This window comes from Eutrigla gurnardus, assembly GCF_963514095.1.
Source record: "Eutrigla gurnardus genome assembly, chromosome: 15".
Taxonomy (NCBI): Eukaryota; Metazoa; Chordata; class Actinopteri; order Perciformes; family Triglidae; genus Eutrigla; species Eutrigla gurnardus.
Window position 1 is genome coordinate 20,548,590 of NC_139938.1, and position 19,185 is coordinate 20,567,774.

At 44.2% G+C, this 19,185-nt stretch overlaps 1 protein-coding gene across 1 annotated transcript; it reads right to left on the bottom strand.

Moving 5' to 3' along the window:
* klf5l (Kruppel like factor 5 like) lies at positions 1–18,762 on the bottom strand. The gene is made up of 4 exons (XM_084029561.1): positions 18,501–18,762; positions 9,037–9,991; positions 8,749–8,808; positions 1–1,913 (listed from the first exon to the last, which is right to left on the bottom strand). The coding sequence occupies exons 1-4, from the start codon at positions 18,639–18,641 to the stop codon at positions 1,735–1,737; spliced, it is 1,335 nt and encodes a 444-aa protein (XP_083885687.1). The 5' UTR covers positions 18,642–18,762; the 3' UTR covers positions 1–1,734.
* Between the last annotated feature and the right edge of the window lie 423 nt (positions 18,763–19,185).

Sequence of the window (19,185 nt, forward strand, 5' to 3'; positions counted from 1 at the left end):
TTATCTTATGAATCCTTTTTTATTATTTCATTGCAGCATTTTTGCACAAACAAAAAAATAAACACCATCGTTGTTCTTATCAATTTGTACATAAACTGATAAATTATCTTATGCACACACGAAGTATCAAAATTAAACAAACTTTGACATACAACCGATCTAAAAACCCCATTAGTTAAAAAAAAAGAGAGGAAAATAAAAAATATTATTATAACAGCAAATAACAACCAAACAAATATTTACAGCTTCTGTTGAAAGTAAAACTACGTACAAATATGTACACAGATGGGAGAACTTGGTTTTTTTTAAGGAAAAAAAAGTAATTAATATAATAACAGGATGTTTGTGTGGTATTGATCGTCGTACGAGCTCCGCTGGAAAATATTGTTGTTTCAAACCTTTTCATCAGTTTGTCAAAACTTTAACAAACTCTTGATTTGTGTAACATTTTTTCCCTCTCGCTCAAAAACGTTGATCGAGTCAGCAGCTCGTACATAAAAAAAATAAATAAAAAAAATCAGGATTACAGAACAGGTCCATCCACCCGTCTGTCTCTCTATCTGTCTCTCTCTCCTGCTGCTCGAGTGTTGAACAAATACAGGACAAGAAAGAAAAAAAGGAGGGAAAAAAACAGCGCTGAATAGAAACCGCAAACTGTCGTCAGAGGAGTTTGATCGCCATGGCAACAGTAATGTGAGGGATACAAACATTGGCGAGCGGCGCGGAGCTCGACAGGTATTACCTGCTGCGACGAGGCGATGATTAACTTTTCCATGGAGAGTTTCTCTCCGACGGTCTGTTGATCATTTGTTTACTTTTTTACTTTTCTTTCAGGTCCTTAAAAGGAGATTAATATCACGTTTCAACAGGGAATAATAATATTACTCATATTAACATTTGATGCAACACAAAAAGGTGTCAAGTATAAATCTCAGTAATTCGCTGCATTCACATGCACACGTTTATACACACGTATTTACAAAAGGCAGGAAGGAGCGACGCATGGCTCCGCCTCCACGTCAAAGTTCAGACCTCAGAGTGAGAAAACACGGTGGCAGTGATGAAGATGAAGATGATGAGGATGATGATGCCGGCAGATTTGTAGGAAAACAAGAAGCTGACGTTGAGAGAAGAAAGTGTCTCTGGGGACGAGAAGGAGGCCGACGCCACAGATCAGGTCAGGTGTGTGTGTGCGCATGTTAATGTGTGTGTGTTGGATCAGTGCATGATTTAAATCAACAGACACCAAAATCATCTCTGAGCTCGAGTGTTTAAACAGACGACCCCAAAATAACCCGCCGGCGGGTTTGAGAAGCACGTTTTCTAAATTAAACATTTAATAGTTCACCACGTATAGTTTGGAGAGAGGCTTTTATTCCCCCCCAATATTGGTAACTTTGGGGAAAATGTTGCATATAAAGATGCCATTTTATATATTTTTTAAATGAATTATCAAAGAAATTAAATTGTTTTTATTATTATTATACGGTGAGTAAAAAAAACCCTAAAAAATACCGGACATTTAAATCTTGCCCAATTAAATCAGATTTAACGGACAGGCCAACCTGACCAACCAGCATCGCTCTCCCACTGGCTATGATGTCACACGCCGCCACGACTATCGCCGATCCACCAGAGTGAAGCAGGGGGATGATTTTGGTTCTGTGATGCGTTCAGGTGTCTGTCTGTCTGTGTGTGTGTGCGTGACCATGTGACTGCGTCCGTATGTCCTCATTAGTTCTGATGGCGTTTCATGTGCAGCGCCAGGTGGTCGGAGCGCGAGAAGCAGCGGCTGCAGGCGACGCACTTGAAGGGTTTGGCGCCAGTGTGTTTCCGGTAGTGTCTGGTGAGCTCGTCCGACCTGGCGAAGCGCCAGTCGCAGTTCTCCCATGTGCAGCGGTACGGCTTCTCGCCTGCAGGGGGGGAGAGAGAGAGATAGAGAGAGAGAGAATGCCGTTAGCAACGTAAATATAAAATGTGATTCATTCACTCTGACGGTTCTTTAAAACCCGCCTCGCGGGTCCTGATGATGTCATCGGGACCAGAAACAGTTACAAAGATACATAGTTGTTTTTATACATGAATTTAACTCAAAACCACAACATTTTCCTAAACATACACTCATTTTGTCATGAAAGTAAATCTAAAAATGAAGTGAACCCAAGTTGGAATTTTATTTTTAAAACCTCGGTAAAAGTCGGTATTTTAGGTTATATAGCGATTAGCCATAAAAATCTATTTCCAAAGATGTTGAAGTTGATGAATGAAACGATGTGAGACCTTATTAACATATATAACATATAATGACACAAATGACCTTTCACAATAAAAGCAGTTTTTTTCTCCCGTAAACACTCATTTCCACGAAGCCAAGTGACCAGAAAAATCCCAGGGTGCAACTGTTTCCAGACAAAAGGCCTCGGCTGTCGAGTCGGGCGGAGAGACGATATGGCGCCTCTTGACTTTCGTGTCTTTACTCGACTCAAAAGGAAACGCTTTATTTAAGAATTAAAACAACAGCATGCTAATTGATATAATAGTGCTTCATTATAAAGATTCCCGAGAAGCTGACGGCAGTAACCGCTGTGTGTCATCACATTCCTACCTTGTTATTACTGACACGCCTTTTTGTTTTCTACGTGTTATTATCAGACTTTCAACGTGACCCGAACAGAAAGAACACACAAAGTAATAAATTAAATGCTTTCGTGACATTTTAGAAAGTTAAAATGGTAGACAAGAGGAGCGACTGCTGCTTTTTTTTTTTTAAATGATAGATAAACAGTCAACCCCTAATAATATATAGATAAACAGTCAACCCCTAATAACCTATATACCCCTAATAACTGCAAATTAACCTATATATATATATATATATAGGTTAATTTGCGTCTCATTCTTCTTCCCTGCAGTATTAGTCGGCTGGTTTTATTGAATAATCTCCACTGAAGACATTCTGCGTATTTGTGGATAAACACAATTGACCTACAAATCCTTCACAATAAAAGCCCCCCAAATATTTCTTCATTCAAATGCTTTTATGAATTTTATTGAAAAACGGCACCACTCCCCTGTGTGCAGGGAAGACGATTGTCGGGATCGAGTCCACGTGAGGACACCAAACGAGTTTCTAACCAGCAGGGTCAACGTAAACAAAGCGATCACCATAAATGACTAGAACAAAGAGAGTCGCATTCACGAACAAATAGTAACAACATCGCATAGCTTAATAATTATACGGTGGTTCTGGACGAGGTTGCATAAAAAGACGGAGAGCAAGTAAACGTTAACGCTCCGCTAGCCCCACCCAAAAATGTCAACATGTTGTTGCAAAACGGCGACGCTAATCATCAACACAGAGAATTTAAATGCTCCGTCGAGCCGGTATCTCCACGCACACAGCGGGAAAACTTCGTAGTCGAGGTTGAAATGAATGTCAAGTTCATGTCCCGAAATATTAAATTATTATCTTCTTTATTATCTTTTTGGGGGAAATGTCGTCTTAAAATTCATCATTTGAGGATAAAAGGAAATCAGTTTTTCCGAATAAAATTAATAGAACAGAAATCTGAACTTTGGATACAATTTTAAAAAGTTCTAAAATGTTGTATAAATGTATTTCTGAATGACAGATGAACAAACTCCCTTCAGAATAATTAAAAGGAGTGAAAGTGTAAAGTTTGGTGGATGTAAAAGGTGCTATTTATTTATTTGTTTAAAAATAAATAAATATATTTATTTCTAATATCTAGCTGGGATTGGCTCCAGCCCCCCCGTGACCCTGAATACAGGATAAGCGGTAGACAATGGATGGATGGATGGATGGATTTCTAATATCTCTGAAGTGGAGATTTCTGACTAATTTATAGAAAACACTCTTTAAAGATCAGGATTGTAAAATGAATTTAAAAAAAACGATTTAACTAATAGATATCAGCATGAAACCCCAGTACGTTTACAAAATGTTTGAATGTTAAAATGAGGAATTCTCAAATTGAGGAGAAATCTATGGACTCAAAGACAAAAGTAGTGAAATAAATGAGTCTCAAAATGCATCCGTGCTTAAAAAACATTTTTTCTTTCCTGTAAAACATAATTTCTAAATGGCTGAAAGTCCAACCAGGATTTTTTTCTTCTCGTTTTGGTCATCAAGTGCTCGTTAGCAGCGTCGGGCCTCATTAGCACTGATTAGATTAGCTTCTGCTATCAATCATTCAGTGACAGCCGTTAGCCGTTTGCGAAGCTACGGGGGTCCAAAGAGCGGGTGGGGGGGTGATAGGAGGAACAACAATAAACAAATAAAAAAAGTGCTTTTTTTCTTATAACTGCTTATTTCTGAAACATCCAACAAGCATTTAAGCATCAATCGTAACACAAAAGCAGCCCTGAAGCCCCGGATCAGGACTAGACCAGATCCGGTTTCAAGTCCACCTCCATGTGTGCGTAGAGAAGCAACGTCTCCGAGTTAAAAAGGCTCTCAAGCTGCAGGTGTGTTTGGTTTTTACTCCGTCGGGGTCAAAAGCACAGCCGCCTCTCTTAAGGCTATTATCCTGGTGAAACACGACACACACACACACACACACACACACACACACACACACACACACACACACACACACACACACACACACACACACACACACACACACACACACACACACACACACACACACACACACACACACACACACACAGAACAAACACACTCCAGTGGTTTATAGTCCTAACAAGCTGCCAACAGGTCACATGAAAACCATCCAGGCTTCGTTGTCCTTCAGTCAAAAAGCAGAAACAAGACTGAAGTTTTAATCGTTTAGAATGTGCCAGTTATCAAAAAAAGCAAATTTTCATCTTTAGTTCAATTTAAAACCTTCAGAAAAGTATTATTATTATAATCGTTACTCGAGTTTTTGCTTCAGGTACTTCCTGTTTCCTATTCAATTAAACATAAACATTTATTTAAATGTGTCCAAAGTGTGTTCAGGATGTTGGGAACATATCAATCATCATGTTAATGTTATTTTTACCTGTTCGACAAGTTGCTGAATATCAAGCAAAAATGAATAATGTTAACTTTCATTTAAGTTAAACGTTGATAACAGAAAAAAGAAGAAAATGAGTCTTTTCGCACGTTATCAAACTTTAACGTGAACTTTTCTGTGAAAACGTGGACCAAGAGATGTCGACGGCCAAAACATCTTTAAAGGTATTTGTGGAGATCTGATCAGCTGTTTGATCAGCTGTTATAAAAACAGTGTCTCTCATTGAAATAAACCTTAATGGACAGAGAGTCTTTCAAATATTTATACATAAAAATATTTTACTTCCTAAACGAGCTGACCACATCGAAGCATCCGTGGCGTACATCCGACGTGTACTCAGCCTGGCGTACTAGTGTACTACTGCAGTACAAGTACAACGTTTTACTAGCATGTCCGCTGGTTTTACTGAGTCAAAGAGCAAACAGCTCTGGGACGCCCGTAAACCTCTTTGTGGCCCTCGGAGCTTTATCAGCACAGGTTAGTGTTTGTGAAGAGGGCTGGAGGGTTCCCTAATCAGGCTGATAGCAGTCCGCTCTGCGCACACACACACACACACACACACACACACACACACACACCATCACACACACACACACACCATCACACACACACACACACACACCATCACAAAAGTCAACGTGCAGAGCTCTAATGGCTGCCGAGGCCACGGTCAAGGTCGGACCCCCTCGTAGCAGATAGCGATACACCTCCGGCAGGTGGTTCCTGTCTGGATGGACCCGGGTCCTCCTGCAGAACCGTGGCGGAGGATTCACCTCGAACATTTTAAAGACCACAAGAATAATCCAATGAGGCAGTATCTTCCCTCCGACGACGTCCACGCTCCTGGGACTGAAACAGGAAGTTGACAGACGTCGACAACGGTGGAAGAAGTACTCAGATAAAAGTAGAAATACCACTGAAATACACTTCATTGCAAGTAAAACTATCACACACATTCTTAAAGTATCCACTGTGCAGAAACACTCCTTTCAGAATGCTTTACTATTAATAATTGTATTATTGGATGCTGGACTGTTTAAACATGACTGGTAAAGTTTCAGGGTCATATTTCATCTTTTCTCTGTAAAATCTTCATCTGAGAAGTAGTTTTTTTTATTCACCAAATCAATCAGTCAAATGATTGCAGGGCTGCAAAAACTAAGATATTTATTCTATCAAATGTAGTGAACTACAAATATAAAGTAGCACAGAATGAAAATACTCAAGTAAAGTAAAAAGTACCTCAAAACTAAGTAGCTGATTAAAAAAAACACGCAGATGAACACATTTTACGGGAATCAAGAGTTTGCAGTCAACTTTAAACTTCATCAACCTGGAGAGACTTTTAAACCCGGCAGAAATAATCGTGGCGTCTGCAGCTGGAGGGACCTGATCAGGAAACCATTGTTAAAAAAAGGTTTGAAAAACAGGTTCCCCCCCCCCACACACACACACACACTCCCTGAATCTATCGCTATAAGGGAAAAAAAGCAGTCGTATCTCACAGAATCCGACAATAATGAGGGACGGCGGTTCACCACATTAAAGATCGCCTGTTGACGAGTGACAGCACGTTGATGCAACATGTTGATGCAACATGTTGATGCAACGACGGTGGACATGCTGCTTCAACAGGAAACTCTACGTGCACACATTAACTGGTTTTAAGCTTCTCCATTGGTTTTGGAAAATTAATGTCTTTAGAAGTTGGAATGTTGGTCCGACTAATCAATTTCAATCTCAACTGGATTGTTTTTGTTTTCTGACATTTTAAAAAAAACAAACGATTTATTGTTAACTTAAATATTGTAAAAGGTAAAATAACGATTCTGCTTGGAGCCGGCTGATAGGTGTTTAAATGCGTGTAATCTGCAGCGCTCTGTATGAGCTGAAGGTGTGAACAGACTTTAACAAACAGAGAGCTGCATTAATCAACTGGAGAAGATAACGCATGAATAACTTTCTACAAGTCAAAGAACGGGAAAGAAACCACAAAAAAACATGATTACAATGATTTCAAGTTGATGACTGTGGTAAGTTTAGTTTGTTTGATGTAGAAACAGTGTTGAGAGGAGGGGGAGGGGAAGCGTGGACTGGAGAGGTCAGGTCCAGTCTGGTTTTGGACAGTTGGCCAAACGTTTACTGACACGCTCAACTCACAAGTCTGGTTGGACCAGGTCTCCTGGGTGACCAGGTTTCCTGAGTGACCAGGTCTCCTGAGTGACCAGGACTAGTGACCTGATGCGTTTCGATAGAAACACTTTTGCACACTGTAGTCCATTAATGAGACACAAAGATGGGATTTCCATGTGATAAGCTGCTGGTAACGTAAAGTCGTACGTCGACGATGTGATCGTCTTTGTTAGCTTTGCCAAAAGTTAAACTCCGAGAGAGTAGATCTCGAGTGTGTTTAACCTTAATCATTTTTATTGGAATAAAACATTATTATTCAGTTATTTTTTTGCAGAAGCTGTTTAAGCATCACTTAAACAGCTAAAATCATAAACAGGATAAAAGTCTCTACTCAGCTGCGTTGTTTTACTATTATTCTCGCTGCCTGGTTCACAGTCTGTTTGTTTTCTGCATCCTGCTGCAACGATCCAACTTCCCCTCCGGGATCCATAAACTACCATCTTATCTATTTTACGACCAGAGAGAGGGATCGGTTTGTTCACGTGTTCTGCTCTTTTCTCTCCGTCGCCGTTTATTTATTTATTTTTCTAGATCGCATGAGTAAATCTCCAAACCCAGATCCCTGACACTGCTGGGAATCCACAGGTTTCATCTTACAGAGGGAAACACACTGAAACCACCCCCCCAAACCATCATCCTCTGAAAAGCAGGAGGAACTGGTTTGGTTTTAACAGCATGTCTTCCCTCCTCCCTCCTTTGTTCTCCCTCAGAAGACAGGTATGAACACGTACAAACATGGCGGAGTGAAAAACTAATGTTGCTTCTGTTTTATCGCGTTCCTCTGCTTATATTTTCATTACTGGGTGGATCGAAACTAGCGACGTGACAAAATATACAAATAAATAAGTTGGTGGTGGTTACGGTGGTGAGACTGGGATGCTCGCTGGTCACATGAGAGCACACAGGTGGAAGTTTACTGCAATTTATTCCAAAATCAGTGTGGACAACGTGAAAATATCCCAAACACCCTAAAAACAACAGATTTTTTGGCCACTTCGTTTCCTGATTCCCAGAACTTAAAATCTGATGTGTCATCAGGTTGCATTGCTCCTTTTCCCCATTTTACAGGTTATAAAGTTGTTTCTCTGTTCCCATTCAGAGAGTCATCGGTCAGCAACTGAATCTGGAACCAGAAAATCCAGTCGGCTGTGAGTTTTATTCCCAGGAACTAAAGCGAATCAGCACGTTGTTATCTGCATTTGAAAAGACCCACGAGGATTTATTAGTGCGCTGACGTGAACATTTGACCAGTGACAAATGTTCACGTCAGACGCCCAGACAAAGGCTGGTGGATCATTAATAATAATTCATCATCTTTCAGTGGAATCATATCAGGGCTTTTAATTTGTAAATATTGAATCCAAACAGGAAAGATCGCTTCACCACGTGATGACAATTAGAAAACATGCCATATGATAATGTATATCTTTATGGCTATAGAGAGTAGAACCCCGGACTGTGTGTGTGTGTGTGTGTGTGTGTGTGTGTGTGTGGGGGGGGGGGGGTTTCTTACCTGTGTGCGTCCGTTGGTGCGCCTTCAGATGGGAGCTCTTTGTGTAAACTTTGGAGCAGCCTGAAAAGAGAAACCACACACACAGAGGGACCGTGAGACGGGCAGAACCATGCTCTCTATGTGCTGCATTCTTTGGTAAGGCAAATGGACCACCTCGAACCGAAGGTATCAAAACGTAACAAAGGCTACGACTTACGGAACAGGAAGCTGCTTCCTGTTTGCGACATGCAAGAGGACGCAGCGTATTACCGTCAGATAAGCATTGGTGCAAACGTGTAAAACACGGACCTGGGAAATCACAGAAGTGGATCCTCCTCTTCTCCAGCTCCGGGTTGTTCCGCCGGTTGTACTTGGGCCCCGTCAGGACTCCCTGGCCGTGCGTCATCAGCATGGCGTGCGGCGACAACCCCGTCAGCTTCATCCCGCCCAGACGCTGCTGGTATGGTGGCGGGAGTTGGGACGCCAACCGGAGCAGCTCCTGACCGTCGGGGCTCCCCGGCTGGGAGTTCGGCGGCGACGGCGGCAGGCTGTGCGGCGCAGCGTGCTGTGACGAGCTGGTCGGCGAGGCCTGGTAGTAACCGTGGTGACCAGATGGCAGATGGTGCTCTGCCATCATGTAGTCGCCGGCCGCTGTTGGCGACGCCACGTTGCTGAGGTTCAGCATGGTCCGGCCGCTGGTGGAGGCGTGCGGCGACGGGCTGCCGTGGGACAGAGTCATGGTGAGGTCGGCACAGCTGGTGATGGGCATGTGGTAGACGTGGGGCTGGGGGGCCGGGGGCCCGATGTGGAGCTCCGAGTCCAGGTGTGGCTGCTGCTGCTGCTGCTGCTGGTGGTGGGACCCTGAGGGGATGCTCACCACCACGCCGGAGCTCATGTCCGGCTTGATGAACACGTTGTTGACCACCGGCGGCACGCTGAACACCGAGGTGAAGTCCGGCAGCGCCTGGGTGCTGCTGGTGGCTGCGGGCATGGAGCAGGGCACCTCCAGCCCTGGCTCGGTCTTGATCTGCTGCGGGGTCAGGGTCTTGGTGTTGGGCCTGTAGAGGCCCGTGCGGAGGTGGGTGGTGCTGGGGAGGATGACGTTGATGTTGAGGCTGTACGGCGCGGCGCCTTTGTCCTCAGAGAAGAAGTCGTCGACCACGGAGGCGCTGTCTCGCCGGTACTTCCTGTCCACCGAGTCGATGAGGTTACACAGCAGCGGGCTGCCTACCTGTGGGAGGTACTTGTCCAACTCCAGGCGGATCTGAAACAACAGAGACGGGAAGTTGAAGGTTGGAATGAAATAAAACCAAACCACAAGCTCAGATGCTAATAACCACAATATTAGAAACCTGCCATTTAAAACAGGGTACATGACGGAATTTGTAAAAAAGAAAAAAAAAAAGGGGGGGGGGGGGGGGGGGGCAATAATAAGCCAATTGTTATCAGCGTCCCCATGACAACGCTGCAGTTACACAAACTAACCACTGCTGCGTAACATTCCTGTGTCCTACACGGACGCACTGTGACATCACGTTGGGTAAAATCATTTTTTAATGACGATCGCTCGTTTTCCAATTAATTTGCTTTCGCTAAACAAAGTGGGATCAGTCAGCAGCTGTTTGCTGCTGTGTTTGTTTAACAGCGATGCAGATAAAGTATTTGTATATCTGTTGCAGAGGGTGACTCGCAGTCTATATATATATAATTATATCAAGTTTTGGTACCAGGACTTCCTTCATACTCCACATTCCTGCGTCCCAGTTTATCTGAGAGGAGACGCAGGAAACCTGATGATTGTAAAGTTTTCTGTTTGAGTTTTTCTGGTTTCTCTTACAACACAAAACGTTTCTGATTGTATGTTTTTTTATATGTGTTCTTCTCAAATCAGCTGGTTTTGGTTCCTCTCGTTACCATGGCGACCACCGTGGTCAGAGGGACCGGCGTGACAACGTGGTGATGGAGGTGTGGAGCTGCAACAAGACCGGACAGGTGGAGCAGCGCAGGAGAAGAAGAAGAAAATAAATAGCAGGTATTTACTTCTGTTTGACTAGAAGGCTTTGTGTGATCTTAATCCTGATTAACTGCCGTGTGTGTGTGTGTGTGTGTGTGTGTGTGTGTGTGTGTGTGTGTGTGTGTGTGTGTGTGTGTGTGTGTGTGTGTGTGCGTGTCATTCAGAGTGTATGAAGCAGAGAGGAACGTCTTTAGAGATACAACAAGGCGTTACGTAAGGAATCTGTGCTGCAGAGACCACACACACACACACACACACACACACACACACACACACACACACACACACACACACACACACACAGTGTTCCCTCGGTGGGTGTGGCTACAGGAAGTGGTTGGTTGCATGAAGAAGACTATGAAGGAAAGAAAACAAAAAAAGCAACGAGCCAAACCACAACAAAGACTGAAGCCTGAGAAAGACGCAGCGAACTTAAACACCTTCAGGTAAAAATAGACCCGCCAGACAAAAACCTGATCGTCACGGTGACACACAAGAGAGGGAGGGGCGAGAGAGAGAGAGAGAGAGACGATTCTATTCGACATTGTTATTTTCTATTACACTGACATCGATCATTAAATACATGAAACTTGATGACTTTTCTGTACTTTTTCTGAATTTAAGAAGCAGACTGAGATGCGTGAGGATCAGCATCACAAACGTGTTTAATCACACGTCTCCATCCCAGTGTAAAAGGCTAACGGAGAGCCGTTTTTCTTACGGAAACTCATGAAAGCTAAATTTCAAGTCCTCGTGTAAACGTCTGCAGCGGAGCAACAGAAACGTTAAGAACTATTATGGGATGTTCACGGACCGGAGGACAGGAGGGACTCTACTAAACCGCCCAGAAAAACAACATCGGGACCATCTACGGAACATCGGGGAGATTGGTGACAAGAGGCGCCTGTGAAGGGTAGTAAAAACCCAGACACAACAAATTGAACCGTGATCCATTATCGGGAGCTGAACCGTCTAGAACCCCCCAAGAGAAACCATGTCCCAGAGTGTTGAATAGGAGTCCTGGTCTAAGGGATCCGGGACAATCGCCCCAACGATGCTGCTGATGTGCTCGTTATTCTGCAGCACCGCCGACACACACACACACACACACACACACACACACACACACACACACACACTAGATAAACGTCAGAGAGCGGCGAACACCAGGAGTACAGGAAGTCAACGGGTTTGTTGTCGAAACCTCTCAGGTTGATCAACATCTTAGTCGTTGGTATTTGCAACAGATGTACTTGTTGAAAGCAGATAAACTTGAGTTCATTTCCGTGTTTTTGCGTCTGACAGAGGTCCGTCGTCGCTCGATGCCTCGCCGGCGGTGCAACCGGAGCGCTCGCTGAAAGTCTTCGGGTATTTACGGAGAAAAAAAGAGAAAAGAAAACAAAAACAGCCTGTCACCCTGCCTCCCTGTGAAGGCTCCTGTGTGTCTCTCAGGACAAACAGGCCCTGTGCCGCCGGGGCTGCTGGCACCCTCGGGTGCCCTTGGTCACTTCCCCCCGATGCCGATCCCTCCGGCTGTCAGCCGCCGGTCTCCGATTCACCCCCATCCAATGACATTTCCCCCGTTTTAGCCCCGTTTCACGCAAAGAGGACATTGTGCAGAGAGAAGTCAAAGTCATCGGGATTCTGCTGCTTCATTCCCAACGAAACGCCAGAACTTTATATTCATACGACACATTTTTGAAATTTGGAGGTCTCAAAAACATTATCTAACCTCGCCACAGACAACAAACCTTCCACAGATTAAAAAAACAAACATTTCAGAGTTGAAATTGCATCACATTTTGTTTTACAGGAAGAAAAAAATATTGTATTTTGATGTACAAATAATGTTTCCAGCATATATTGTTCATTAGGTGCACAATATGTTCTAAAAGGGTTAAAAAGGGCATTTTTTTAATTTCGGCATCCTCTTCCTCCTGTTTTAGAGAGATAAAGCGTTCAAGTACAGTAAGACTCCAACATTTCTATCCTATAGACCTACATTCATGTATCATTATTATTAATATATTCTGGCGGATAATAAGAAGGAAGGTTGTATGTTAACACATTAGAGGCTCGGCGCCCTCAAAGGAAGCTGGTTGATGAACTCCAAGTCAAAGACGACAGTATTTTGTTTACGTGGTAAACGAGGAGAATATCTTCGGGCTCGGTTAATAATTGGAAAACGAGAACAACCGCTCCGCTACGAATCCTTCGGGCCTGATAACAAACGAGTCTCTTATCAGGCGAGTTCAGGTTTATGGGGTCGGAGTGGGAGTTTCCACACTTCTGCGGTAAACATGGCATCCGTGCGGGTTTTCGCTTCGTTTCATTCAGATCAGAAGAAACCGAGTCGTCAATCAGGAATCTGCCAACGTATCAGAACTGAACCGGTTGTTAACAAATCTTTCATTAGGAAAACACTGCGGGAGGTTTCATGATCCACCGGATCTGATCGGCATGAAGCCAACAAGATTCCGGATCCGCAAGTTTGTGTGATGTAAATTTTGTTTTCTGGCGGATTGCCTTTGCTGCGGTAGCGTAGCTGCCTACTGAGCATGTGTGGAATGTGTCGGTGGCGTCCTCGTACATGTCCAAGTATAACTGGACCGGACTTCTCAAACACACACGACTTTCAACCAGGTGACAGGTGTCCGTGTCCAAAAGAGTTATTTAAGTCCAACCATGACCACATTCTTAAATCGAACACAACAGCGCCCCCTACAGTCGTTTTTCTGCCTTGCGATCAGTTTGGTGGTAACAACGGGACGTCAAATGAACCGAGAAAACTTTGGAAACTCCTCCGTCTGTCCCGATACCAAAAACATTTCATGATGTATCTAACAGGAATATCGCTGTTTACATACTAGCTTATTGAGACGGTTAAAAACACCAAACAATAAAAGCAACTCTCCGACCCTAAAAGCCTCTGAGCTACGAGGTCGGCCATCTTGATCAGACCTGCTGACTCCACTTCGTCTTTATGGCTCTGAGGAATGCAGAGAAACAGAGGACATTCGCCTTCAGATCACCATAAAAAACTAAAACAACAACACAGAGCTGGTAAGTGTCGGGGTCCGCCGGTCATCGGAGCCACAACAAGACCTTTGAGACTGTGCTGACGTTTTATGGATGGGGTTTTGATGGAGGGTTAGATATGGGGGGTCAGATATGGCGGGTCTGATATGGGGGGGTCAGATATGGTATGGGGGGGTCAGATATCGGGGGTCAGAGGACAACGATGAGTAAAGACAAGAGTCAACAAAATCCACTCTGGAATCTAAACTGAGAAGAGTTCACATATTTTGATCACATCTGATAAAATGTTAAATATGAAAATATCAACTGCTTCTACACTCGAGTGTAAAAACCAAACACCCACATTTATAAAAGAGGACGTTTCCAGCTGGTGGTAAAGTGAAATAAATACATCTTTGGTGCAGGAGAGCCGCTGATTTATTTTAGTTTAACCGCCATAACACGAATTACAGCTTTAATGCCGATATTCAGTGATCTGTTCAATGTAATCTACAAAAATTTAGTGTTTTGGTTATAAACTTGAAGAAATCCAGTTGTTTGAAGATGTTTTCACAGCAATACAACATTTAGCTAAACACTCTGAGCAGCTTATAATCCAAATCTTTGTGCTTTCATGTAGATCATCCCTATAGACGGTTATAGCACATTAGAAATGATAGCATTTATGATTCTTGACAGATACACCAACTTTCAGGGCAGTTTGAAATGATTTTGGGGGGGATGGTGGGCCATTAGAATAACAACAACCTGAACTGTGGAACATTAACGAGTCTGGTGATAAACTTTGTGCAGAATTACGTGATTTACACACAAATGTCCATAAATGGAGAAATATAAGGCGTCCCAACATACTGCACCTCCGTCAGCTAAAATACAGGCTGGTATTGGACAGAAGTGTCTCAGGACTTCAAGGGTTTGTAACTTCTTCGCCAGCAATGACGTAACTTTAAAATCATTTTCGTGACTGAACTGTGATATTCAGGTTAAACAGTTCGTCCGAACAATAACACGTCCTCCTATTTCGGTCTCTTGTTTCTCGTCACTCTTTGTTCTTTATTGTCCCACGAAACAGAAAAGCTGCTTCTCGAGTTCAGCTGGCAGTGGAAAGGGGGTCAGGGTGTCAGCCGAGGTCCTGGATCCGGATCTCTCTAGTTTGATTTCAAATGTCACAGGTTTATTTAGATATGTGTTAAACATAAAATGACTTTAAAGTCAAAAAGGAGCTCAAACTGCCTGAAGAAACAAAGACAATGTGGCACTTTGTTGGGACGAGAGACGGACTGAAAATAAACAACTTCAGTTTATCGTGGTGAAATTCTACGGGATAATTGTGAATTTTCTCACAAGACTTCAAATTGTTGGATTGCTTGTTTTTTTCCACTTAAAAATGTGTATTTTGATGATTATTCCCGGAGTTTCCATCCAAGACGAACATCCACCTCCATCATGTAAGGACACGTCTTCCCTTCGCCACAGAATGATTTCACCTTTTGTTTATTTTCTCATCGTTTTCTGCAGACGAGCGGCTGGTTAAACGGCGAGAGTGATTCAGGGGCGTCTGCAGCTCCGGTTAGAAGGTACCGAGGTAAGAAGGTACCGAGGTGAGAAGGTAAGAAGGTACAAAGGTAAGAAGGTAAGAAGGTACTGAGGTGAGAAGGTAAGAAGGTACAAAGGTAAGAAGGTACTGAGGTGAGAACGTGAGTCTGCAGACACCAGGAACCAGCAGGGGAGGGGGGCTACAGAAACCAGGAAGGATGACATCAGCAGACACAACACTGAGTCAAATGATGAATCGCTGCTTGGTGTTCTGGTCCCTGACTTATGATGCGTATTTGTGAAAATGTGTGTTTTCTCTTTAAAAAGTACTGCGTCAGAAGATAGCAAGTACCTCCGACTCGGCTCGGCAGCCGATAGCTACGTGATTTGTTCCTGCTAACGCTCGCCGTCTCTCCCTGTGGACGACGTCTCTGACATCACACGCTTGTTGTTGGATTATTGCTCCCGTTAACGTTTCAATTTCATGGAATTCAAAGTGATGCTGTGTGACTGCGGTCATGTGGTGCGAGGCGGGATGAGGACTTGACCTCTTGATGCTCAACAAAAGAACCAAAATCTATACATTTGCAATTTTTCTTCTCGATGCTGCAAACAAACACTTGGAAATCTGGCATTTTAATTCCCAACAACCAGAAAAGTCAGCCGGAATCCTGGAGGGACGGACGTGATGTCACCTCCATCACTACACTGAATACTGATAACTGATAATAATGTAAAAGACGGTTTTAAAGCATCTAATGGAACCGGATCGATGATGTCTGACGAGACGTTTGACTCCGAGAACGAACTAAAAAAACTTGCTGAGATGCAAATCAGCTTCGTTTGTTTGTTCTGGAAGTCAAATCTGTAGTCAAACCAACCAAACCACGCCGGCCCTCAGCAGCCTGGACCGGGATTCACCGGCGGAGGGGGGGGGGTCTGAGTACACACATAAAGACGTCTCTTAACTATAATCTGAGTATTGATCTCCAGGAATCATTAGGCGTGACCAGCAGCACGCTTGTGATGTGCACGCCAGCGGGTTACTCTGTAACTTCCTGCGTCTCCGCTCCGTCTAACAGGAAGCCGGCCGCTGATTTAACGACGGAGGAATCTGGAAATCGGTTTCATATATTAGTAACTTATTCTGCCGTTAATGCAGCGCAGCAGACGAGATTAAAAGATAGAAGATGGATAGAAACTCTGGAAACGCTGCTTCAGCTCCACTTTAACAGCTAGTTTCAACCAACAATATCGTCACATCCATCCATCCAACCATCCATCCATCCATCCATCCAACCATCCATCCAACCAACCATCCATCCATCCATCCGCTGGCAAGCTAATCTCTTCAACCATCAAATCAGATTCCTCCCAGCGTTGCGTCCCGCCTGCCAATCCGGTTTCTGAGTTTTTGCTCCACATTAGCAGCGAGAAAGTCGCTCCAAGGTCCGGTGGAGACCAAAGATGGTTTACAGATGGACACGTGCACGTTTAACCTCCAGGAAACTTCCTTCACGGACGATCGCTGTTTCAGCCGACGTCACCAAAAGATCAGCCAGTTTGTTTACAGACAAATTACTCAGCAGGAAAACAAAAGCTTTCCGTGCACACAAGCACTGATGATAACAAAAAGAGTGCACGTGACGAGGTCGGCCTCCCTCCGGCGGTCGGCCTCCCTCCGGCGGTCTACGGATATGCGGGTCCTGCTCGGGCAGGTCGGGCAGCATACTGCTTTGAAGCACCGACACAAACACAAAGGAGAGAAAGAGAAAGCCAGATCTCTGCTTCAGTGGAAAATACCTGCGTTTAAAACTCTTAACCCGGGAGAAAGGTAAGAAAGCTGAGCAGCGCGGCAGGAATGTGATTGAGAAACAGCCGTGGTGTTGGAGAGCACGCGAGGTGAAAGCCTGTCAGGCTGGCTTCCATTTGCCCGAGGGGGCTACTATCTCACTCTGCCCGACCTCTTTGTCCTCCACTAAAGTCCTGCTTTGCATAACAGCGAGCGCAGTGTGTTGCAGCAACGAGCCGCCGACTTTTCGTGATGTTTTTTTTTTTTATCAAGTTAAAGTGTCTTCGTTGGAGAGGATCGTCACGGCAACCAGACAAGCGTTTGTGTCTTAAAGGATAGAATGTGAAGGGGTCGGCGGTTTCAGATCCACGGAGTCGTGCAGGACCACAAACCAGTTAAACACTTCTTTACACCAGAGAAAGAACATGGCGTTCAAACATCTGCTTCACGAATATCTGAGTCAAAAGCTGGTCGACGCGTCGGTGACGATGAAGTCTGTTTACATGAAGAGAACAAAAACAGCCTGCAGAGCGTCGTATCGCTGCATCAGCAGGAAAACAGAGTGACCAAAACACGTTGTAAGGCCTCGGACCCAGCATGGGGAGGGGGGGGGGGGGCTTTGTGGTCCCCGTAGGAGACCTGGAGGGATCCGAGCAGGTCTCAGGCGTCTGTTTACCAGACTCTGCACCGAGGCTTTAGGGTTTCTGTGTGTGCTCCCAGGTTTTGACCGTAGAGGGCCCGGCATATGACTAGAAGGGACTCAACCTGCTTTTCCATCATGTGACAACATCATCACGGCGAGGAAACACTCTGCCTTCTGATTAAATTCCTCCAAGAATCGTCACCTTTATTCCTGCCGTTTATCGTCTTGTTCTATATGTTCCTATTGTCTCTTTAATGCATTTCTGTTGTGATGTTTCACATAAAAGTATGTTTAACAACCAATAATCTAAAACAAACAGAAAATAAACTGAAATGGACAATAAGCTTGTTACGTTGTCGTATGCAGCCTGATTGAACAGAATATTTACAAGAGATATCGTGTAAATGTTGTTGTTTTGTCTTTAAAACAGATTAATAGCAACTTCATTGTGTTTCTCAGATGACAGGAATACAAATAAAGTTGGATTGAATGGTTTGCGTGGCAGAGCTGCCTCTGGATGCGCGTCCAGGTGAGCTGTCTTCCTGTCAGGTGTGCGTGCAGGACTTTAACCCGGCTGTCTGATACATGATAATAAACGCTTATTGGAACTCCTTTGTTTAAAAGAGAAGCTGCAGCTGAACCGTCTGTTCAAACAGTGAAGTCATATTAAAAAATAATAATAATGAAAATAATTTTTAAAAACAGGCCGGACCTCCGGCCGCCCACAGCGGCTCGGCGCAGACTCTCACCCCGGGTTTGACGTCCTCGAACACGGCCGCGTCCTCGGCGCCGTCCGCTGCGGGCATCCTCACGGGCTTCAGCTGCGTGAACACCGCGCGCTCGTCGGTCGCGTGCGGCGGGTTCATGGCCAGTCCTACCCTCGCTGCCATAGTTACCACGGTGACTTCTTGTTACCTTCGTGTGAACGGCGAGCGCATAAAGAGTCGTTTCACTGCTCACGTAGCCTACGTTATTCCACGGCGTCGTCTCCCCTCCGCTCTGGAGCTCAGGTGGGTTTTCACCTGGGCTCGAGCGCGGAGCCGCCGCCTGCGGCCAATGACGGCGGACGGTGAGCGTCGCGGGCCAATCAGCGGCGAGGAGGGAGGCGGGACTCACCTGAGAGACCAGGAAAAGAAGGAAAAAAACAACTGGCGGGCAAAAATACGCGCGCGCGCGCGTGCACGCACACACACACACACACACACACACACACACGCACACAAACACACACACAACTGATATGACAACGTTATGATTAATTAAAACGTGTTTTTATTGTGTTACAGATTTGATTGAAAATAAAAAAAATAGTAGTCTAAAAATAATACGCCTACCAAAATAAATAAATAAAGAAAAGAAAAGAAAAATGTCTCTAGTATTTTTTCAAAAACATATATTACGATATATCTGATAAAAAATCACCATGATTAATTT